The sequence below is a fragment of the Scyliorhinus torazame genome, chromosome 17, assembly GCF_047496885.1.
Source record: "Scyliorhinus torazame isolate Kashiwa2021f chromosome 17, sScyTor2.1, whole genome shotgun sequence".
NCBI classification, from domain to species: domain Eukaryota; kingdom Metazoa; phylum Chordata; class Chondrichthyes; order Carcharhiniformes; family Scyliorhinidae; genus Scyliorhinus; species Scyliorhinus torazame.
In genome coordinates this window covers 108,946,435-108,970,850 of record NC_092723.1, presented here as the reverse complement: position 1 = coordinate 108,970,850, position 24,416 = coordinate 108,946,435, and the positions used below count along the sequence as shown (strand labels likewise).

At 48.9% G+C, this 24,416-nt stretch overlaps 1 protein-coding gene across 1 annotated transcript in view; it reads left to right on the top strand.

The window, feature by feature from the left end:
• Window positions 1-24,045, top strand: part of tbl3 (transducin beta like 3) — a 123,858-nt gene extending 99,813 nt beyond the window's left edge. Inside the window, 4 exon segments of the mRNA XM_072480857.1 lie at window positions 6,485-6,556; window positions 8,628-8,786; window positions 9,626-9,716; window positions 23,439-24,045. Of these exon segments, the coding sequence (XP_072336958.1) occupies window positions 6,485-6,556; window positions 8,628-8,786; window positions 9,626-9,716; window positions 23,439-23,520 (404 nt within the window). The 3' untranslated portion in view covers window positions 23,521-24,045.
• Window positions 24,046-24,416: the final 371 nt, after the last annotated feature.

Sequence of the window (24,416 nt, the reverse complement as noted above, 5' to 3'; positions counted from 1 at the left end):
TGGCCTCTTCTGAACCGCAATTGCACAGAAGTACCAAATGGCTGCCAGAGCTTCTCAGTACTGACCTGACGTCCGCTGAATGGAGCTAGCTACCTTCTTCAACTGCTCCCGACTAATTCTTTGATTAACTGCTGTTCACTGGCCCTTGAACTGATCTGTGTGATCTTACAACCTCCAACAGGGTCCCGCCCCTGTTCATGGGCAGAATTGAATATATCAGCACTCTGGACGGGTGCTTTAAATGTTACAACCTCTATTCAATTCACTTTAGGCTAACATTTATTGCCCATCCCTAATTGCCCTCCAGAAAGTAGTGGTGAGCTGCTTTCGTAAGCCGCTCCAGTCCATGTGGTGTTGATACACCAACAATGCTGTGCCAGCTTAGGAACCCACCATCTATTCTACCTGGAACAAATCTGTGATTGTTCCATATCGGGGTCCAGGCTGAAGCCCTTGCCTCCCCCCTGTGTTGTCTCCACTGACACCAGACCCTCAATGTTGCCGCCGCCACCGGGCCCGTGGTGTACCGTGTCGGCGGGAACAGCAGCGGAGCCGTTATCAATGCCCCCAGGCTAGTATCCCTGCAAGATGCCACCTCCAACCGCTTCCATGCCACCCCCCTTCCTCTACTACCCACTTCCGAATCATGGATATATTCGCTGCCCAATAATAGCTGCAAAAGTTCGGCAGCGCCAGCCCACTCCTACCCCGACTGCGCTCTAATAATAGTCTCTTAACACGCGGGGTCTTGTTTGCTCACACAAATCCAGTAATAATCCTGTTTACCCATTTGAAAAAGGACTTGGGGATGAGAATGGGCAGGCACTGGAAGACGAACAAGAACCTGGGAGGACTGTCATCTTCACGGACTGCACCCTGCCCGCCAGGGAAAGCGGCAGCATGTCCACCCTCTTAAAGTCCTCCTCCATCTGATCCACCAGCCACGCTAAATTGAGCTTGTGCAGGGCATCCCAACTCTTAGCCACCTGAATGCCTAAGTAGCGAAAGCTCCTCTCCACCACTTTAAGCGGTAGCTCTCCCAGTCTCTTTTCCTGGCCCCTCGCATGTATCACAAAAAGCTCGCTTTTCCCAACATTCAGCGAAAAGTCCCCGAAATCTCTAAGGAGCTGCATGACCTCTCCCATCCCCTCCACCGGATCCGCAATGTACAGGAGCAGGTCATCTGCATACAGTGAAACCCAATGCTCCTCAACGCCCCCTCCTCCCCGAACCAACCCCTTCCAGTTTCCGGACTCCCTGAACAATATGGCCAGCGGCTTGATTGCCAGGGCAAACAGCAGGGGGGACAGGGGGCACCCTTGCCATTTCCTCGATGTAACCTAAAGTACTCCGACTGCAGCCGGTTCCTCGACACACTCGCTACCGGGGCCTGATACAACAATTTAACCCACCCTATAAATTCCTCTCAAAACCCAAATCTGCCCAACACTTCCCACAGGTACTCCCACTCCACCCGATCGAAGGCTTTCTCCGCATCCATTGCCGCCACCACTTCTGCATCCCCCCCTTCCGAGGGCATCATGATCACATTCAGGAGCCTCCGCACATTCGTGCTCAACTGCCTCCGCACATTCGTGCTCAACTGCCTGCCCTTCACAAACTCCGTCTGATCCTCATTGATCACTCCCGGGACACAGCCCTCAATCCTAGTGGTCAAGATCTTGGCCAACAGTTTGGCATCTACATTCAGGAGCGAAATCGGCCTATAGGAGCCACATTGCAATGGGTCCTTATCTCGCTTAAGGATGAGCGAGATCAGAGCCTGCAACATCGTTGGGGGAAGGGTTCGCTTTTCCTTAGCCTCGTTAAAAGTTCTCAACAATAGCGGACCCAACAGCTCGGAGAATTTCCTGTAAAATTTCCACCACCACCACAGGGGGTTCTAACTCATGCAATTTGTCATAAAAGTCCTTGAAGACCTCGTTGATCCTAGTCGAGCTCAGCACCGTGTTACCCCCCCTATCTCTAATTCCCCCAATCTCCCTGGCCGCCTCTCTTCCGCAGTTGATGCGCCAGCATCCTGCTTGCCTTCTCCCCATACTCATACACCGCTGCTTGTACCTTCCTCAACTGAGCCTCAGCCTTCCCCGTGGTAAGCAGGTCAAACTCCGCCTGCAGACTCCGGCGCTCCTTTAACAACCTCTCTTCGGGGGATTCCGCGTACCTCCTGTCCACCATAAGTATCTCCCCCACCAACCTCTCCCTCTCCATCCTGTCCCTCTTCTCCCTGTGGGCCCTGACTGAAATTAGCTCCCCCCTGATAACTGCCTTCAGCGCCTCCCAGACCACACTCACTGAAACCTCCCCCGTATCATTGGTCTCCACATAGCTTTGGATACACTGCCAAATCCGCCCACAGACCTCCTCATCTGCCAATAGTCCTACGTCCAGTCTCCACAGAGGGTGTTGGCCTCTCTCCTCCCCCAGCCCCAACTCCACCCAGTGCGGGGCATGGTCTGAGATCGCAATGGCCGAGTACTCCACCCCCTCCATTCTCGGGATTAGCGCCCTACTTACCACGAAAAAATCAATCCGCGAGTACGCCTTGTGCACATGGGAGAAGAAAGAAAACTCCTTCGCCCTTTGCCTGGCAAATCTCCACGGGTCCACTCCCCCCATCTGGTCCATGAACCCCCTCAGGACCTTGGCCGCTGCCGGCCTCTTACCCGATCTTGACCTAAACCGGTCCAGTGCCGGGTCCAGGACCGTATTGAAGTCCGTCTCTCTCTCTCTCTCTCTCTCTCTCTCTCTCTCTCTCTCTCTCTCTCCTTTCCCCCCCCCCCCCCCCCCCCCCCCCCCCCCCCATTACCAAACTGCTTGACTCCAAATCCGGAATCCTACTCAACATCCGCTTCATGAACCCTGCATCGTCCCAGTTCGGAGCATACACATTCACTAGCACCACCCGGGCCCCCTGCAACTTGCCACTCACCATAATATATCTACCCCCTTTATCCGCCACAATTCCCGCCGCCTCAAATGCCACCCGCTTGCTCACCAAAATTCCGACTCCCCCCCCGGTCTTCACATCCAGCTCCAGCCCTGAGTGGAAAACCTGTCCCACCCATCCCTTCCTCAGCCTGGTTTGATCCGCGATCTTGAGATGCGTTTCTTGTAGCATGGCTATGTCTGCCATTAGCCTCCTTAAGTGCGAAAACACACGGGCCCTCTTGACCGCCCCATTCAGGCCTCTCACATTCCACGTGATCAGCCTGGTCGGGGGGCTAATTACACCTGCCGACTAGCCACCTTTTTTAGGCCAGCCACGTGCCCGCGCCTCCCGCACACTCCAGCCCCCCCAGCCGGAGGCTCCCCGTCCCAACTCTCCCCTTTAAAATCGATTCTCCTTCAGTCAGCAAAGCAGCATTCCAGCTACCCCCCACCCCCAATCCCCCCCGCACCCCAGTCAAGCATCCACTTAACCCCCCTACTCCCCCTGTTGCATCCCGTAAGTCAGCTGACTCATGCTGACCCCGGCCGCTCCCGCCTCCACCTCCAATCCCACTGTTGGTTCCCCTTACAAGTCTCCAACCCCCCCCCCCCCACCCCCACCTAAGTGAGGTAAAGAGAGTGTTTCTCTTCCCCCCCCCCCCCCCCACACCCTGTGTGTACAGAGAATGAAGAAGAAAAACAAGGCACAATACTCTCAAACTCCCTAGCTTTGGGTACTACCCCCCCCCCCCCCCCCCCCCCCCCCCTCCATTGAGCGGATAAACCGCTCTCCCTGTCTGGGCCAACCCCACCACCTGTGATGCAGCTCTTCCCAACTGCGACCTCACCCAAAGCCTCGAGGGCCATGGGCAAAGGGGGCAACACTGGGAAAACCCCAACATAACACCGCCCCCCCCAAGCCCCCACCAGCAACCCCCACAACATACTACAGTCCACTAGCTCGAGTCCAGCTTCTCATTCTTGATAAAAGTCCGCGCCTCGTCCGGCGTATCGAAATAATGGTGCCCGTCTTGATATGTAACCCACAGCCTTGCCGGATTTAACAGCCCGAACTTCACCTCTTTGCTGTGGAGGACCGCCTTGGCCCGGTTGAATCCCGCACGCTTCTTGGCCAGCTCTGAACTCCAGTCCTGATAGATGCGGATCTCGGTGTACTCCCACTTGCTGCTCCGCTCCTTCGCCCATCGCAGGACACACTCCTTATCGATGAAGCGGTGGAATCTTACCACCATAGCTCGCGGCGGCTCGTTTGGCCCTAGGCCTCCTTGCCAGGACTCTGTGCGCCCCATCCAGCTCCAGGGGCCGCGGGAAAGCCCCCGCACCCATCAGCGTACCCAGCATCGTGGTCACGTAGGCCCCAGCATCCGACCCCTCCACGCCTTCAGGGAGACCCAGAATCCGCAGGTTCTGCCTCCTTGACCTATTCTCCAGCTTCTCCTGCCATTTTTTGTTTAGCGCCTCGTGCGCCTCCACTCTAACCGCCAGGCCCAAAATCTCATCCTCGTTATCAGAGGCCTTCTGCTGCACCTCCTTTATCGCCGTCCCCTGCATCTTCTGGGTCTCCACCAACCTCTCAATCAACGCCTTCATAGGCGCCAACATCTCCGTCTTTAACTCCGTCAAGCAGCTTCTCAAAAACTCCTTCTGCTCCCGTGACCACTGGGCCCACGCTGCCTGATCCCTGCCAGCCGCCATCTTGTTTTTTCACGCCCCTTCTCCAAAGCCGCTTTTTTGATCGCCCCACTCCTGGTCCATTCCATACAGCACTGGGGGACCCTCACTGTTTCCTTCCCACACCGGGAATCGCCGTCAAAGTGCCGCTGGAGCTCCGTAAAAGGGCCTAAAATTCCGTTATCGGCGGGAGCTGCCGACCGTGCGACCTACCTAGGCATAGCCGCAACCGGAAGTCCATGGCTAATCCACTTAACCTGCATGTCTTTGGAATGTGGGAGGAAACCGGAGCACCCGGAGGAAACCCACGCAGACACAGGGAGAACGTGCAGACTCCGCCCAGACAGTGACCCAGTGGGGAATCGAACCTGGGACCCTGGCGCTGTGAAGCCACAGTGCTATCCACTTTTGCTACCGTGTTGCTAGACAATGTCTAGTTCAATGATTGTGTGGCCAAGGATTGTATGTAGGCCCTTGCGGTATAAATTTACGACAGTATCTCTCACTAGGTTTTACAGAAAGCAAACTCAAAATTCCAAGCCAACAAATTGATATTTCTTGTATAGAATATATGAATGAACAGAATTTGGTTTACGCAGTGTGAACTATTGATCTCCTATACTGCTCAGTTCATGCTGAGCCTGCTGACACTCCAGGCAGTGACCACTTGCAAGCTAGCTATATCAAATTCGGCTGGCTCTTAATTCCTGATACAGCCTACTTGGGTCCAGTTGTCCAGTCTGCAGTTCAGATCTTGTGAAAGAGCAAGCAAATTCCTTTCAGATCGTCACAACAAATGGTTGTTCTGGAGAGCTGTCAACTACAAAGGACCCAAATTGAGATTTGTGGAAAAATACTATGCCTTTTAATTTTTATCCCATCCTTAAAATTACAACTCCAAAGCGTAGAGCTCTTAATCCATCTCATTGCTTGCTCCAAAAACCAAGTCAAATTGAATACAATTCATGGATATATTCAGCCAAATTGGTTGACTGTTAGCGTCAGAGGGACACAATCTTTTTTGATCTCTTAAGATGCTTATTGATGACTAGCTGTTCCAACTTGTGTTGTCCTAGGGTATTTATAAAATTTACTTACAAAATCCGCTTTGATGCTCTCTGGTCTGCTAACTAACACTGCAATTTTTAAATCCCCGTAACCCCACCTAACCTGCTTATCTTTGGACGCTAAGGAGCAATTTAGCATGGCAAATGTACCAAACCTGCACATCTTCGGACTGTGGGGGGAAACTGGGGCACCTGAGGAAACCCACGCAGACACGAGGAGAACGTGCAAACTCCACACAGTTACCAAGGCTGGATTTGTGGCGCTGAGAGACAGTAGTGCTACTCACTGTGCCGCCAATTTATTTAAGGTATGTGGGCATCGTTGGCTAGTCCAGCATTCATTGCCCATCTCTCATTGCCCTAGTAAAGATGGTGGTGAGCTTCCTTATTGAACCACTTGGAAGTTCTCATCCAAGTCACTTACCATCCTGACGTGGAAATATGTCACCGTTCTTGCACTGTTTCTGGGTCAAAATCCTGGAACTCCCTCAGGGACTGCAGTAGTTCATGAAGACAGCTCACCATCATCTTCTCAAGGGAAACTAGAGATGGGCAATAAATGCTGGCCTAGCCAGTGACACCCGCATCCTGTAAATGAATAATAAATAAAAAGAAATGTATAATATATAGATATAGAAAAATATTAAAATCATATAAATTATCACCTTCAACAATGATCCATTTGCAGGAATAAAATCCTCTTTGAAAATATACTGCATTAAAGTTTAAGTATATTAAAATAAAGTAATTATTTGTCCCTATTTTTTTCACAGCGATTCTTGGTGAATCTAATGGACAAGTAAGGCTGGAATCAACAATACTAAAGTTGCGACAAGATCAAAAAGGTATGGGTTTGTATTTCCTGGTATCATAGGTATTTCTCGTTGCAAAGGAGTTGCAGCAAATATAAAATTAAAACAGAAATACAAGTTACAAGAAGGTTCCAAAGGGGTTAAGTGAGTGGGCCAGAGTTCAATGTGGGATGTGTGAGGTCACTACTTTGAACCCGAGAGAGACAAATGGTTTCTTCATTGTGCTGGGACCACAACTTTTCACAATATACATCAACGATCTGGAGGAAGGAATTGAAGGCACTGTTGCTAAGTTTGCAGATGATACAAAGATCTGTAGAGGGACAGGTAGTATTGAGGAAGCAGCCGGGCTACAGAAGAACTTGGACAAGCTGGGAGACTGGGCAGTGAAGTGGCAGATGGAATACATTGAGGAAAACTGTGAGGTTATGCAGTTTGGAAGGAGAAATGGAGGCATAGACTACTTTCTAAATGGGAAGATGCTTAGGAAATCAGAAGCACAAAGGGACTTGGGAGTCCTTGTTCACGATTCTCTTAAGGTTAACGTGCAGGTTCAGTCTGCAGTTAGGAAGGCAAATGCAAATTTAGCATTCATGTCGAGAGTGCTAGAATACAAGACCAGGGATGTACTTCTGAGGCAATATAAGACTCTGGTCAGACCCCATTTGGAGTATTGTGAACAGTTTTGGGTCCCATAACTAAGGAAGGATGTGCTGGCCTTGGAAAGGGTCCAGAGGAGGTTCACAAGAATGATCCCTGGAATGAAGAGCTTGTATGAGAAATGGTTGAGGACTCTGGGTCTGTACTCGTTTGAGTTTAGAAGGATGAGGGGGAATCTTATTGAAACTTACAGGATAAGTAAGCCTGGATGCGTGGCCTGATAGAGTGGACGTGGAGAGGATGTTTCCACTTGTAGGAAAAAACTAGAAGCAGAGGACACAATCTCAAAGTAAAGGGACGATCCTTTAAAACAGATGAGGAGGAATTTCTTCAGGGGGTGATGATTCTGTAGAACACTTTACTGCCGAAGGCTGTGGCGGCCAAATCACTGAGTATCTTTAAGACACAGATAGATAGGTTTTTGATCAATAAGGGGGTCAGGGGTTATGAGGAGAAGGCAGCAAAATGGTGATGAAAAAATATCAGCCATGATTGAATGGCGGAGCAGACACGATGGGCCGAGTGGCCTAATTCTGCTCCTATGTCTTATGGTCTTTAAATTTCTTATTTATGAGAGACTCAGACACTTACATATTTTGGCTCCTCCATAGCTTTTACGTGCACTTCGCGACAAGCTAGTTTTTGTTTCATTCTTTCGAGGAACGCGAGCGTTGCTGGCTCAGCCAACACTTGTTGCCCTTGAAGGTGGTGGTGAGCCACAATCTCAAACCACTGCAGTCCAAAGAGACAAAAAGTGACTGTAAAATCTGATGGAACATTGGCCTTCATCTCAAGGAGATGGGCATACAAAAGTGAGCAATTTGAGCTAAACTACACTATTTTCCAGAAGGTCTTTTGGCTGAAATTTCAACCCAAATTAATTTACATGATTGCCAAAGGTGAAATCTTCCATGGACCACTGCATTTGGGCTACTTTTTGGAAGAGACATGGCGCCAAGGATCGAGCTTCAATCCCGGCCTGGGTACCTATAGGGTATTCTAAATTTATTTTTAAAAATAAAGATAATTTTTTAAAGCATTTTAAAGATGTCTCCTGGTGTTCTTTTACTTAAAAAGAAATTTAATTTTAAGAGCCAGAGGACCTGCAAACTGTTGCAATTAGTGGACTTCGCTGTGATGATTGATTGATTTGGTGGTTTTGTTAGTTTTAGTGGACAGTTGTGCTTCTAGCACAATGTTTATTAAACCAACGCAAGTGCTCAAGATTAACCATCCTTTGAGCTGGTGTGACCAGCTTTGGGCTTGGAATGAAAGGCGTAGCCCAATGGAAATGCAGGCTTCAGCCCTTGCTTCTTTTTATATGGCTATATTAATAGTTGAAAAGTGATTCGTCCATAAAACTTTACCCAGCAAAAATCCTAAAAGATTGCAGTTTGTAAGATTTGGAAAAGAACGACTGATCATTGTGTTTTATTTTCCTTAGAGTCTGTGTTAAAGTTCTGCATCATATGGAACACAAACTCTAAAAACTGTCATGAAGCGCAATCTATTATCCAGATCCTTCTGCGAAATGAAACACCTGAGCAACTTCTTCAATACAATGGGATCAAAGCTGCTCTTGAGGGATTAATCCCCTATACTGGTAATTAGACAATTGCCCTGTTGGTTTATATCAATTTTCTTAAATGTACTTTTTGTATTAAATGTATGTGTTCTTCACTATTACTTGGTTGACGAGCTACATAGTTTATGAAACGTATCCATTTTCTGTAGTTTATGCCTTTTATTTTGCCTTGTTCAAGTGTGTGTCAGTCTAGCTGGAAAATGAAAGTAAGGCAATCGAGGGTGCAGGACATCACATGTAAACAAAACCCCACCCTTGCCCAAATTCAGCTTGTGAACCTTTCGCGCATGGCCACAGAAACAGAATCAAGAAGAATGTTGGGCATTTTGTTGTACACGGTTGTTTTGGGGTTTTCTTTTTTCTGCCTCTTAACCCCATGTCAATTCTTATTTCATAACACTATTGTACTACACAACTTGCTCAATCTCAAGAGGGCCATGCTAGAAGACTCTTATTACCAACAGTGGCCATAAGCTGATGACGCCCGGTTGAAATTAGACTTCCTGGCGAGCCCTCAGCTAGGACCCAGAAACCACAGTCGTCCGGAAACTTTTAAAAATCTATATTTTTTTGTTCGAAAGGAAAAGTCCCAGATGTAATTTTTAAAGTAAAGTGCTTGTCTTTTTCTCTCCCCTTTGCTGGTCTCTGGTCTGTGCATATCCAGTATTTTTTGTTTGAGAAATCCCGAACATTTCCACCTGGATGTTTTTTTCTCTCTTTATTGAATTTATCTTTTTTTTTGTGAAATGTAAGCTTCTCTAAGTGTTTATTCTTCTCTTCATATTAGTTTGAGGCAGAATTTTATTGCATTGTCACTAGATCTATGCAGCTGATTGCCTTTTATTGAATACTTCCAGAGCGACACTTCCAGCGGCTCAGCAGATTGTTCCAGGCCTCCATGTTTTTGGATTATATGTGGCAGAGTATGCGACTGATTGAGAAATCCAGGTGTGTACAAGGCTATAAATAACTGCAGGGGAGTGGTGTGACAAAGAGTGGGATTTTCCAGTCCCGCCTGCCCACAGACTGGAAATTATACAGTGGGTAAGACCGGAAGGTTAAAGACCCTTAATTTGGTGATGCAGTAAATTGCAAAATTGATGAATTCTGGTAATTGCAAAGGAAGTGTTTTGGCAAACTTTCAACCTCTGATTGATACATGTCACAATTAAATCATTTGTATTTTTTTTTAAAGAAAATATTTTAGTGAGGCATTTATAATTGTAACAAATTTAAACATCAAATTTCAACAAAAATAAAAACACAACCGTACAACCAACAAACCCCCGGGCACAGACCACAACATGGCTTACACAAACCATGTCACCTTCCCCAACTACACAACTTGCTCAATCTCAAGAGGGCCATGCTAGAAGACTCTTATTACCAACAGCTGATGACGCCCGGTTGAAATAAGACTTCCTGGCGAGCCCTCAGCTAGGACCCAGAAACCACAGTCGTCCGGATCTTTTAAAAATCAATATTTTTTGGTTCGAAAGGAAAAGTCCCAGATGTAATTTTTAAAGTAAAGTGCTTGTCTTTTTCTCTCCCCTTTGCTCTGTTGGTTCTCCTGTCCTCACACGTCTCTCCCATGCCTCCCCTTTCCACCCCCCCCCACCCCCCCCCACTAACAGATTAATTTTTCTCGAAGAAGTCGATGAATGGCTGCCACCTCCGAGCAAAACCCTGCAATGAACTTCTCAAGGCAAATTACATTTTTTCGAGTCTGAGAAACCCTGCCATGTCGCTACCCTACACCCCTAACTTCGGGGACTCCGAGTCCCTCCACCCTAGTAAGATCCGTCTCCGGGCCACCAGGGAGGCAAAAGCCAGGACATTGGCCTCACTCACCCCCTGGCTCCCGGGTCTTCCGACACACCGAAGATCAGCACCTCTGGACTCGGAACCACCCTCATTTTTAAGACCTCTGACATGACGTGAGCCAACCCCTGCCAGAAACCCCTCAGCCTCAGACATGCCAAAACATATGGACATGGTTTGCAGGATCCCCCGCACACCACCCACACCTGTCCTCCATCTCCTCAAAGAACCTGCTCATCCGGGCCACAATCATGTGTGCCCTGTGGACCACCTCAAACTGTATAAGGGTGAGCCTGGTGCACAACGAGGATGCATTTACTCTCCTCAGGGCCTCACCCCCGTAACCCGCCCTCAAACTCCCCACCCAGCTCTTCTTACCACTTTCTCTTCGCCTCCACTATTGGGGCTCCCTCCCACTCCATCAGCTCCTTAAGGATCTCTGAGACCTTCCCTTTTCCTACTTCTGTTCTCGACACCACCTTATCCTGTAGCGCCTGGGGTGGCAGGTTCGGGTAGGTCGAAACCTGCCACTGCACAAAATCCCTCACCTGCAGATACTGGAACCCATTTCCCCCTGGCAACTCAAAACTCCTCCTCCAAGTTCGGGAAACCCTCATCAATAAAGAGATACCCAAATCTCTCAACCCCTGCCCGCTGCCACCTCCGAAACCCCCCCCCCCCCCCGGGCGAACCGATGGTGATCACATATCGGTGCCCACACCGAGGCCTCTAACCCCATGTGCTGCCTCCACTCTCCCCACACCCTCAGGGCTACCATGACTACCGGGCTTGTGGAGTACCGAGCCAGCGTGAACGGCAGAGGTGCCGTTAACAGTGCCCGCAAACCCGTGTCCTTCCATGAGGCCACCTCCACCTGCTCCCATACCGACCCCTCCCCTACTACCCACTTCCTGACCATCGCATTATTCGCCGCCTAATAATCATAGAATTTATCATAGAATTTACAGTGCAGAAGGAGGCCAATCGGCCCATCGAGTCTGCACCGGCTCTTGGAAAGAGCACCCTGCCCAAGGTCAACGCCGCCACCCTATCCCCATAACCCAGTAACCCCACCCAACACTAAGGGCAATTTTGGACACTAAGGGCAATTTATCATGGCCAATCCACCTAACCTGCACATCTTTGGACTGTGGGAGGAAACCGGAGCACCCGGAGGAAACCCACGCACACACGGGGAGGATGTGCAGACTCCGCACAGACAGTGACCCAAGCCGGAATCGAACCTGGGACCCTGGAGCTGTGAAGCAATTGTGCTATCCACAAGGCTACCGTGCTGCCCTAACTAAATAATAGTTAATGAAATTCGGGAGGGTCAGCCCCGTCTCCAGCAGCACCTTTTTCACCCGTGGGGTTTTCCCCACCCAAACAAATTCCGCAATCTCTGCATTCACCCTTTTGAAGAATGCCTTGGGGATAAAAATTGAGAGGCTCTGGAAAACAAACAAAAACCTCGGGGGGACCATCATTTTAACTGTCTGTACCCGCCCTGCCAATGACGACGGGAGTGCGTCCCACCTCCGGATGTCCCCCCCCTCCTAATATGTTCTACTAGCCGCCCAAAATTCAGTTTACGCAGCTGCTCCCACTCCCGCACCACCTGGATGCCCAAATATCGAAAGCTCCCTCCCACCACCTTGAACGGCATCTCACCCAATCTCTTCTCCTGCCCCCTCGCCTGGATCGCAAAGACCTCACTCTTACCCACCTTCAATTTGAATCCCGAAAACCAGCCGACTTCCTCTAATATCCCCATTATCCCTCCAATTACCCCCAGCGGGTCTGATATGTACAGAAGCAGAGCGAGACCCTGTGTTCCACCCCCCCCCCCCAGCCGTGTACTATGCCCTGCTAGACCCTCGACACTCAATGCCAACGGCTCTATAGCCGATGCATACAACAGTGGGGAAAGTGGACATGCTTCATCCCCCGGTGCAACCTGAAGGAATATGAACTCACCCGATTCGTCCGCACACTCGCCACCGGTGCCAGGTATAGCAACAGGACCCAATCCACAAATCCCTGCCCAAACCCAAACCGCCCCAGGACCTCTCATAAGTATTCCCACTTCACCCAATCAAAGGTCTTCTCTGCGACCATGGCCACCATCATCTCAGTCTCGCGCCCCTCTGGAGCCATCGTAATTACATTGAGCCACCTCCTAATGTTGGTCGCCAAGTGCCGCCCCTTAACGAACCCCGTCTGGTCCTCTCCTATTACCCCTGGGTCACAGTCTTCGATCCTTGTGACCAGGATCTTTGCCAATATTTTGGCATCCACATTTGATAGGGAGATCGGCCAAAACGACTTACAGTTTTCCAGATCCTTATCCAGTTTTAAGATGAGGGAGATCGATGCCTATGACAACATCGGGGGGAGCACTCCCAGCTCCTTTGCTTCATTGAAGGCCCTTACCAACAGCGGTCCCAACACCCCCACGAACTTCTTATAAAATTCCACCTGGTACCCGTCCGGTCCCGGAGCATTACCCGATTGCGTTGCCTCCAACCCCGCTACTACTTCTACAAGCCCAATTGGGGCCCCCGACCCTCCACCAAACTTCGGGAACTCCAACCCACCCAGAAACCGCCTCATCCCCTCTTCCCCGGCTGCGGGTTCCGACTTATACAATTTACTATATAACTCCCTAAACACCCCATTCACCCCCGCTGGGTCCAAGACTGTATTCCCACCTGTGTCATTCACTTTCCCAATATCTTTTGCCACCTTCTTCTTCCTCAACTGGTGCGCTAGCATCCTGCTTGCTTTCTTCCCATACTCGTATACCGCCTCTCTCACCCTTCACAACTGCCCTACCGCCTTACCCGAATTCCATTTGCAGCCTCTGACGTTGCTTAAACAGCCCTTCCTCCGGGGCCTCTGCATTTCTCCTGTCCACCTGCAGGATTTCCTCCATTAGCCTCTCTATTTCCGCCCACTCCGCCTTCTCCCTGTGTGCCTGAATCAAAATAAGCTCCCCCCTGGCCTCCATTGCGGACGCTGCTCCCCCCCCTCCCTTTGCTCACTCGTAAATCCATCCAGTGCGGGACATGATCCGACACCACTATTGCCGAATACTCAACATCTACCACCCTTGCCAAAGTCTTATCCACTGCGAAAAAATCTATTCGGGAGTATACCTTGTGCACATGGAAGTAAAACAAAAATTATTTTGTTCTTGGCCTGCCAGATCTCCATGGATCTACCCACCCACCATGTGCTCCATGAACCCCTGAAGTTCCTTAGCTGTAGCCAACACCCTTCCTCACCTCGAGCTCGGTCGGTCCAGTCTCTGATCCAGAACTGTATTAAAGTCCTCTCTCTTTCTTCCCCCCCACAAATTCTACCGCCGAACTAAAGTACAAATCCCGGCCTTCATAGGTCACCCACAGACGTGCCGGGTCACCCCCTTCTTGTAGAGGGCTGCCTTGACCTTGTTGAAGCCCTCTTTCCTCTTGGCCAACTCTGCACCCAGGACCTGGTATATTCGAATTTCACTGCCTTCCCAGGTGTAGTGCCTCGTCTGCCTGGCCCACCTCATAATTCGTTCCTTGTCCAGGAACTGGTGCAACCGCACCACCATTGCCCTCGGCGGCTCGTTTCCTTGGGGCTTTCTCATTAACACCCTGTGCGCTCGATCCACCACCAACGGCCGTGCAAACGCAAACTCTCTCAGCAGCTTTTCCAGCATCGTCCCCACATACGCGCCAGCATCGCTCCTTCACTCCCCTCCGACAGGCCCACAATCCTTATATTCTGCCTGCGAGACTGGTTCTCTAGGTCATCAACCTTCTCCTTAAGCTGCCTCTGCTGATCGCGCATCAGCCCCATCCCGTTGCCATCGAGGCAAACTGCTCCTCGTGTTCCCTTGCCACCTCCTCCATCTTCTGGATTGACTGAACCTGGGCCGCCAGCTTCGATTCCACACGGTCAACCACCATCCTGATCAAATCCACCGCCTGGGCCAGGTCCTCCAGACTCCCCTTCTGTTGCTGGGTGAAATTCTTGTTCAAGACATAGGGGCATAGGTTTAAGGTGCGAGGGGCAAGGTTTAGAGGAGATGTACGAGGCAAGTGTTTTACACAGCGGGTAGTGGGTGCCTGGAACTCGCTGCCGGAGGAGGTGGTGGAAGCAGGGACGATAGTGACATTTAAGGGGCATCTGGACAAATACATGAATAGGATGGGAATAGAGGGATACGGACCCAGGAAGTGTAGAAGATTTTAGTTTAGACGGGCAGCATGGTCGGCACAGGCTTGGACGGCCAAAGGGTCTGTTCCTGTGCTGTGCTTTTCTTTGTTTGTTCTTTGTTCTTAAGCTAACCAGCTGGTCCGTTGACCATTGAGCCGGTAGGGCCGTTCCCTGTCCCTCCGCCATCTCTACGTGCGTCGCAGGCACCGCACTAGCTCCATCGACTGATTCCCTCTTTTTCGACCGGTTCTGGCCCTCAGCTCCATACACCAGAGGGTCAATCTCTCCCCTTCACTCTCCTGCACCTATATTCCGCCTCACATCCACCTGTTAACGGGGGAAAAGGTGCAAAAAAAACACCATGGGCGGGAGCCACCAAAGGTGTGACCACTCACTCCATGGTCGCCTCTGGAAGTCCACCATTTGTAGTTTTAACTCATTGGAATTGTTTGAGAAAATGTTAGTACCATGAACTAGTTGATCAGGAAATTGTGAGAAAAATAGGAATGTGAGTGAAATGAGAAAAATAAATGTGTAGTCTTGCATCCTTTGGTTTCACCTGGCGGGGCCAGTTTAGCTCAGTTGGCTAGACAGGTGGTTCGTGATGCAGAGCGAGGCCAGCAGCGTGGGTTCAATTCCCGTACTAGCTGAGGTTATTCATGAAGGCCCTGCCTTCTCAATCTTGCTCCTCAGGTTAAACCGCCACCAGTCAGCTTTCTCCCTGGGAAAAGCAGCCTATCGTCATCTGGGACTATGGTGACTTTACCTTACCTTGGTTTCCCCTGGTCCTGTCTGATCAAAATCTGGCATTGACCACATACACCCCCACCCCCAACCCAGAGTCTAGTCAATCACTCATGTCCGGGGAATCACTTTCAGCACTTCCAGCTTTAAACAGACATCACCCAATCTGGCTAGGTCCCATAAAATGCAGTAAGTGTTCTTTTTTTTAACTCTCCCTCCATTACCTCTAAAACGTCTCCCTGTCTTATCGACTTCTCTGTGACTAAACTCCCACTGGGCACCCCCTCATCCCATCCGGCTTTGCCCTGGCCTAGCTTTGAACCCCTGCCTTCCTCCACTTTCTTCTCCAACTCTACACATGCCAACTTCATCACAAGACCAGCTCCTTTTAAAAAGAAAATCCTCAAACCATCTGTCCTTGCAACTAAGTGCCGTCCCACCATCTCCATACTACCTCTCTACTCAACTGAATATGTTGCTGCCTCACAAATGTTCATTTAAATTTCCCAATCAGATTCCTGTCTTTCCAGAACAGGTCTGACCCCAATAGTAGCTGATATTCTCTTGCCATTGTTGCACATTATCCATCTTTGACTTCCCTGCAGTCTTTGTCATCGTTGACAGCACCATCCTCCTTCAATACCTTTCCTCCATTGTTCAGTCTAGGTGGGACAGATTTTGCTTGTCTTTCCGATTATAGCTGGAATGCCTCCACTGGCTTCTCTTCCTTCTGCTGCAACATCACCTCTGTATTCCCCCCAGGATCTCTCCTCGATCCACCTCCTTGGCTGGGATTGCCAAATTCAGATTTTCTGTCCTGCCATTGGTCCACGTTGCTGTCTGTCTCCAACTTAGGATAAGGAAATTGGGATCTTTTAAAAAAAAATATATCTTTATTCAGCATTTTCAACATTTTAATATTTTTACATCAATAATACCCTTCGCAGGAGTTCGCAGCATAATCCTACTTCCAGTCCCATCTCCAGCTCTTCCTCCCAATTGGTCTTAACCTCTTCCATCGGCTCCTTGTTCTCCTCCATAATCCTACTATAGACCGCTGAAATGACCCCACTCTCCAGCCGCCGCCCCCCCACCGACAGCACCTCCTCCAACAACAAGGAGGATGGCACCACCGGAAAACTCCTGAAAGCCTTTCTTGCAAAATTCCGCACCTGCACATAACTAAAGCCCTCCGCAAGCTGCAACCCATACGTCACCCCCAGCTCCTCCAAACTTGCGAGCCTCCCCTCCAGAAACAGATCCTTCATCTCTTTCACACCTTTCTCCTCCCACCCCTGGAACCTCGCATCCATCCTCCCCGGCTCAAACTCATGAATTCCCTTTTATCGGCATCACCCTCGACCCTGTCCTCAACTTAAAGTGCTGTAGAAATTGCCCCCAAATCCTCAGCATGGTTACCACTACCGGATTCCCGGAATACTTTGTTTTTAGCGCCCGCAGCCCTGACCCCTTACAGGACCCGCCTCCATCCACACACACAAAGCCTCCGTCTCCTTACTCCAGCCCTGCACCCTGCCCAGTAGTAGTGCAGCAAATTCGGAAGAGCCAACCACCTCCCCCGCCCCGACTGCCGTCCCCTTTGGAGCACCGCCTTCCTTATCCTCGTTACCTTCCCTGCCCACAAAAACAGCGAGACCAGCCTATCCACCCCTCGGAAAAATGCCTTTGACAAAAAGACTGATAGACACAGGAAGAAAAACAGAAACCATGGCAAAATATTCACCTTGACTGCCTGTACTCGGCCAGCCAACGACAAAGAGAGACTATCCCATCTTCCCAAATCCTCCTTCACCTTCCCCACCAGGCTAGTGAAATTTAGCTTATGGAGTCAAGCCCAATCCCGTGCCACCTGCACCCTCTTTTTAAAAAAAAAAATGTATTCAAATTTTCACAACATGTCAGCAACGAAATACAGAAAGAAAAGAACAACCCCCCCCCCCCCCCCCCCATATACATAAATAATAAATTAACAGCCTTCATCAGCACAAAGGCAAAAATACACACCCACTCAAGAAAAAACGAACCATCCCCCCCGGGTTGCTGCCGCTGCTGACCATCTTCTAACGTTCTGCCAGGAAGTCTAGAAACAGTTGCCACCGCCTGAAGAACCCTTGTACCGATCCCTTTAAGGTGAATTTCACCCCCTCCAATTTAATAAACCCGCCATATCGCTGATCCAGGATTCCACGCTTGGGGGCCTCGCATCCTTCCACTGAAGAAGTATCCATCGCCGGGCTACCAGGGACGCAAAGGCCAGAATACCGGCCTTTTTCGCCTCCTGCACTCCCGGCTCCTCTGCCACCCCAAATATTGCAAGCCCCCAGCCCGGCCTGACCCTGGAACCTACCACCTTCGACACCGTCTTCGCTACACCCTTCCAAAAGTCCTCCAGCGCTGGGCAGGCCCAGAACATGTGGGTGTTATTTGCTGGGCTCCCTGAGCACCTAACACACCTGTCCTCGCACCCAAAGAACCGGCTTATCCTTGCCCCGGTCATGTGAGCCCTATGCAACACCTTAAATTGTATGAGGCTAAGCCTCGCGCAAGAGGAGGAAGAGTTCACCCTCCCTAGGGCAACCACCTGTACCCTCAAGTACCTAAAGTGAGTTGCTACCCGGAATGGCAGCCCTTCCACTACCGTCCCTACACCTGAAGAAGACACAACAAAATACTGCCTCTTCCCTACATTCAATTTATACCCTGAAAACGCCCCAAATTTCCCTAACAACCCCATTATGTCCCTCACCGATGAACCTGGGTCTGAAATGTGCAACAGCAAATCATCTGCGTACAAAGGCACCCTGTGCTCCACTGCCCTCACTATCGCCCTCCAGAAGCCCGCAATCACCAAGGGCTCAATCGCCAACGTGAACAAAAGGGGGGACATGTGGCACCCCTGCCTCGTTCCTAGGAATAGTGGGAAGTACTCTGACTGCGTCTCATTTGTCTGGACACAAGCGGTCAGATCCTTGTATAGCAGTTTTATCCAAGCCACAAACTTAGGCCCAATCCCAAACTTCTCCAGTTCCATAAACAAATAGCTCCACTCCACTCTGTCAATTGCATCTAATGCCACCACCACCTTTAACTCCCTCCCCTCCAGAAATTGGGATTTGAACTGAATAATGGATTGAGCTGTGGAGTTCAGGCCCAAAGCATTGGTAACTATTAGGATCCTGGACAAGTAACCAACAATTTTGCGGTTTGTAAAACTGTGAGGAAAGGCTACTTTGCCACAGGAATGATAACATTAACCAATAGGTATTTTTACTTTAATTTAAACACAGAATAAATCACATTAGCAACAAAATAACAGCTTTACAGTTAGTAGTTGAATAAAAGGAAAAGCTTTAACTTACTCCCTACACCTGCAACTATCTATGCAGGTGGGACAGTATGGGGCAGCACGGTAGCACACGTGGCTAGCACTGGCTTCACAGCGCCAGGGTCCCAGGTTCGATTCCTGCTGGGTCATTGTCTGTGCCGAGCCTGCATGTTCTCCCCGTGTCTGTGTGGGTTTCCTCCGGGTGCTCCGGTTTCCTCCCACAGTCCAAAGACGTGCAGGTTAGGTGGATTGGCCATGCTAAATTGCCCTTAGTGTCCAAAAATGTTAGATGGGTTATTGGTTTATGGGGATAGGGTGGAAGTGAGGTCTTAAGTGGGTCGGTGCAGACTCGATGGGCCGAATGGCCTCCTTCTGCATTGTATATTCTATATGCGGCACAGTGGTTCCTGCTGCCTCATAGCGCCAGGGACCCGGGTTCAATTCCGGCCTCGGGTGACTGTGTGGAGTTTGCACTTTCTCCCCGTGTCTGCATGGGTTTCCTCCTGGTGCTTCAATTTCCTCCCGCAATCAAAAGAATAGGTGGATTGGCCATGAAAAATTGCCCCTTAGGGTCCAAAAGGTTAGGTGGGGTTACTGGGTTAGTGGGATAGGGTCGGGGCGTGGGCCTAGGTAGGGTGCTCTTTCCAAGGGTCGGTGCAGACTCGATGGGCTAAATGGCCTTCTTCTGCACTGTAAGTATTCTATGATTCTATGTTTTGCTTAATAAATTTAGAGTACCCAATTATTTTTTTTCCAATTAAGGGGCAATTTAATGTGGCCAATCCACCCAACCTGCACATCTTTGGGTAGTGGAGGTGAAACGCATGCAGACACAGGGAGAATGAGGAAACTCCACACAAACAGTGACCCGGGGCCGGGATCGAACCCGGGTGCTCAGCGCTGTAGGCAGCAGTGCTAACCACTGCGCCCCTCTATGATTCTTATGTTAAGCAAACCAATATAGTTCAAAGACCACGTATGAATAAAGTTAATCAGGTTTACTTGCTTTTCTCTGTGCAAAGACCTTTCAAGAGAACTTTTTAAGAGCCAGCTGAAAACCAATCTTGTCAAAGAACAAAGAAATGTACAGCACAGGAACAGGCCCTTCGGCCCTCCAAGCCCGTGCCGACCATACTGCCCGACTAAACTACAATCTTCTACACTTCCTGGGTCCGTATCCTTCTATTCCCATCCTATTCATATATTTGTCAAGATGCCCCTTAAATGTCCCTATCGTCCCTGCTTCCACTACCTCCTCCGGTAGTGAGTTCCAGGCACCCACTACCCTCTGCGTAAAAAACTTGCCTCGTACATCTACTCTAAACCTTGCCCCTCTCACCTTAAACCTATGCCCCCTAGTAATTGACCCCTCTACCCTGGGGAAAAGCCTCTGACTATCCACTCTGTCTATGCCCCTCATAATTTTGTATACCTCTATCAGGTCGCCCCTCAACCTCCTTCGTTCCAGTGAGAACAAACCGAGTTTATTCAATCGCTCCTCATAGCTTATGCCCTCCATACCAGGCAACATTCTGGTAAATCTCTTCTGCACCCTCTCTAAAGCCTCCACATCCTTCTGGTAGTGTGGCGACCAGAATTGAATACTATACTCCAAGTGTGGCCTAACTAAGGTTCTATACAGCTGCAACATGACTTGCCAATTCTTATACTCAATGCCCCGGCCAATGAAGGCAAGCATGCCGTATGCCTTCTTGACTACCTTCTCCACCTGTGTTGCCCCTTTCAATGACCTGTGGACCTGTACTCCTAGATCTCTTTGACTTTCAATACTCTTGAGGGTTCTACCATTCACTGTATATTCCCTACCTGCATTAGCCCTTCCAAAATGCATTACCTCACATTTGTCCGGATTAAACTCCATCTGCCATCTCTCCGCCCAAGTCTCCAGACAATCTAAATCCTGCTGTATCCTCAGACAGTCCTCATCGCTATCCGCAATTCCACCAACCTTTGTGTCGTCTGCAAACTTACTAATCAGACCAGTTACATTTTCCTCCAAATCATTTATATATACTACAAAGAGCAAAGGTCCCAGCACTGATCCCTGTGGAACACCACTGGTCACAGCCCTCCAATTAGAAAAGCATCCCTCCATTGCTAGCCTCTGCCTTCTATGGCCTAGCCAGTTCTGTATCCACCTTGCCAGTTCACCCCTGATCCCATGTGACTTCACCTTTTGTACTAGTCTACCATGAGGGACCTTGTCAAAGGCCTTACTGAAGTCCATATAGACAACATCTACTGCCCTACCTGCATCAATCATCTTAGTGACCTCCTCGAAAAACTCTATCAAGTTAGTGAGACACGACCTCCCCTTCACAAAACCGTGCTGCCTCTCACTAATACGTCCATTTGCTTCCAAATGGGAGTAGATCCTGTCTCTAAGAATTCTCTCCAGTAATTTCCCTACCACTGAAGTAAGGCTCACCGGCCTGTAGTTCCCGGGATTATCCTTGCTTCCCTTCTTAAACAGAGGAACAACATTGGCTATTCTCCAGTCCTCCGGGACATCCCCTGAAGACAGCGAGGATCCAAAGATTTCTGTCAAGGCCTCAGCAATTTCCTCTCCAGCCTCCTTCAGTATTCTGGGGTAGATCCCATCAGGCCCTGGGGACTTATCTACCTTAATATTTTTTAAGACACCCAACACCTCGTCTTTTTGGATCACAATGTGACCCAGGCTATCTACACCCCCTTCTCCAGACTCAACATCTACCAATTCCTTCTCTTTGGTGAATACTGATGCAAAGTATTCATTTAGTACCTCGCCCATTTCCTCTGGCTCCACACATAGATTCCCTTGCCTATCCTTCAGTGGGCCAACCCTTTCCCTGGCTACCCTCTTGCTTTTTATGTACGTGTAAAAAGCCTTGGGATTTTCCTTAACCCTATTTGCCAATGACTTTTCATGACCCCTTCTAGCCCTCCTGACTCCTTGCTTAAGTTCCTTCCTACTTTCCTTATATTCCACACAGGCTTCATCTGTTCCCAGCCTTTTAGCCCTGACAAATGCCTCCTTTTTCTTTTTGACGAGGCCTACAATATCACTCGTCATCCAAGGGTCCCGAAAATTGCCGTATTTATCTTTCTTCCTCACAGGAACATGCCTGTCCTGTATTCCTTTCAACTGCCACTTGAAAGCCTCCCACATGTCAGATGTTGATTTGCCCTCAAACATCCGCCCCCAATCTATGTTCTTCAGTTCCCGCCTAATATTGTTATAATTAGCCTTCCCCCAATTTAGCACATTCATCCTCGGACCACTCTTATCCTTGTCCACCAGTACTTTAAAACTTACAGAATTGTGGTCACTGTTACCGAAATGCTCCCCTACTGAAACATCTACCACCTGGCCGGGCTCATTCCCCAATACCAGGTCCAGTACCGCCCCTTCCCTAGTTGGACTGTTTACATACTGTTTTAAGAAGCCCTCCTGGATGCTCCTTACAAACTCCGCCCCGTCTAAGCCCCTGGCACTAAGTGAGTCCCAGTCAATATTGGGGAAGTTGAAGTCTCCCATCACCACAACCCTGTTGTTTTTACTCTTTTCCAAAATCTGTCTACCTATCTGCTCCTCTATCTCCCGCTGGCTGTTGGGAGGCCTGTAGTATACCCCCAACATTGTGACTGCAGCCTTCTTATTCCTGATCTCTACCCATATAGCCTCACTGCCCTCTGAGATGTCCTCTCGCAGTATAGCTGTGATATTCTCCCGAGCAAGTAGCGCAACTCCGCCTCCCCTTTTACATCCCCCTCTATCCCGCCTGAAACATCTAAATCCTGGAACGTTTAGCTGCCAATCCTGCCCTTCCCTCAACCAGGTCTCTGTAATGGCAACAACATCATAGTTCCAAGTAGTAATCCAAGCTCTAAGTTCATCTGCCTTACCCGTAATGCTCCTTGCATTAAAACATATGCACTTCAGGCCACCAGACCCGCTGTGTTCAGCAACTTCTCCCCGTCTGCTCTGCCTCAGAGCCACACTGTCCCTATTCCCTAGTTCTCCCTCAATGCTCTCATCTTCTGACCTATTGCTCCCGTGCCCACCAATGTCAGACTAAAATCCTATGGCAAATCCAAAGCGGACCACTTCAATACACCAACCACCACACTAAATATTCCCCCCCCCACCACAACATATCAGTATATTGTGGCAGCATTGTGCACCATTCACAAACTACCTGACTCCACCCATTAATTACATCATACAGCATTCTACAGCAAGATGTGACCTGCTTATCAGGGACTAAACACAATCCCTCAAATTATCTACACCCCAGGGAGCGGCCAAAATCAAAGCAATGTTTCATGAACCATCTATCTGTAAACAAGTAAATGGTTAAAATCAATGATTACCTCACTTTACAACCCCTTAATCACAGCTTTAGCAGACACTCTGCCTCTATCTGTTTTAAACCAGGGTTTTTAATAACATTACTGCATTCATCACAGCAACCATAATCATTAAAGAATAACTTTTTCATCAAGTTATTGATACTCTTGTTTGCAAATTCTGACTTTTTTCCTAGTGACTCTGATAAGCAAGCTGAAGAAATGGAGATTGAGACATTCTTTCCAACAGACAAAAAAGCAGTGAATACACCAACATAACATTGCACCCAGGGAAACGAGGGCCAGGCATCTGAGAAGCTTGAGGACAGTGACAGCGTCACTAGTCCATCAAACAAAGGAAACTAACAAACATGAGCACCTGCAACCTCTGTGAGCACTTCAAAGAGAATTTGGAGGCTCCGAAATAAATTGATTCAGCAGAAGAAGGAAATCCAATGATTGATCAGTCAAAGCAACCATAAGAGAAATGAAACAAAGGACAACCAGTGTCAAAAAGAAAACCAAATCTGACAAAAAGAACTGATGTTGTATCAGAGTGCCTGACAATGCTGCAATCCTCAGGGTAGTCTGTAAAACGGCTTTGTTACTTGATGTATGTTTGTTGAAGTTATTTGGGCTTTGAAGTCACCCACATGACATTTAGAGTTTTAAGCCACATTATATTGAGTTAACAAGTTATTTTCATTTCTGTGAAAGTGGTAAGTTGCCTTTAAAACACAAAGACCTTTTTAATTTTTTTATCTTAAAACTGAAATTTTAGAATAAAGTCTCCATAATGCTAAATACGTATTTAATTATGGCTTTTGTGCATTCATGACTGGATAAAACATTGGTTATCATGTTGTAAAACCAGGCACCGCAGCATAATTACAGCTCGTGTAACTTGGTAATATTGAAAAAGACTTGATTGCTGTTTATCTTATCCAGTTTCTCAGTATTTAAAGCCTCTTTTGTTCTGTCCTTTGGCACAGTATTTGTCAATACTTTAAACTGAAGGATGTACTTTAATTTGCAACTTTAATGTATACATCGATGTACAGTGAATTTACACTTGCACAACTAAACTGGAGTAGAAAGCAGTGAGCCATTGCCTGCTCTCCAATTTGTCTCAGCCCTCTTCTAGTCATGGGGACTGCAGCAGTTCAAGGAGGCAG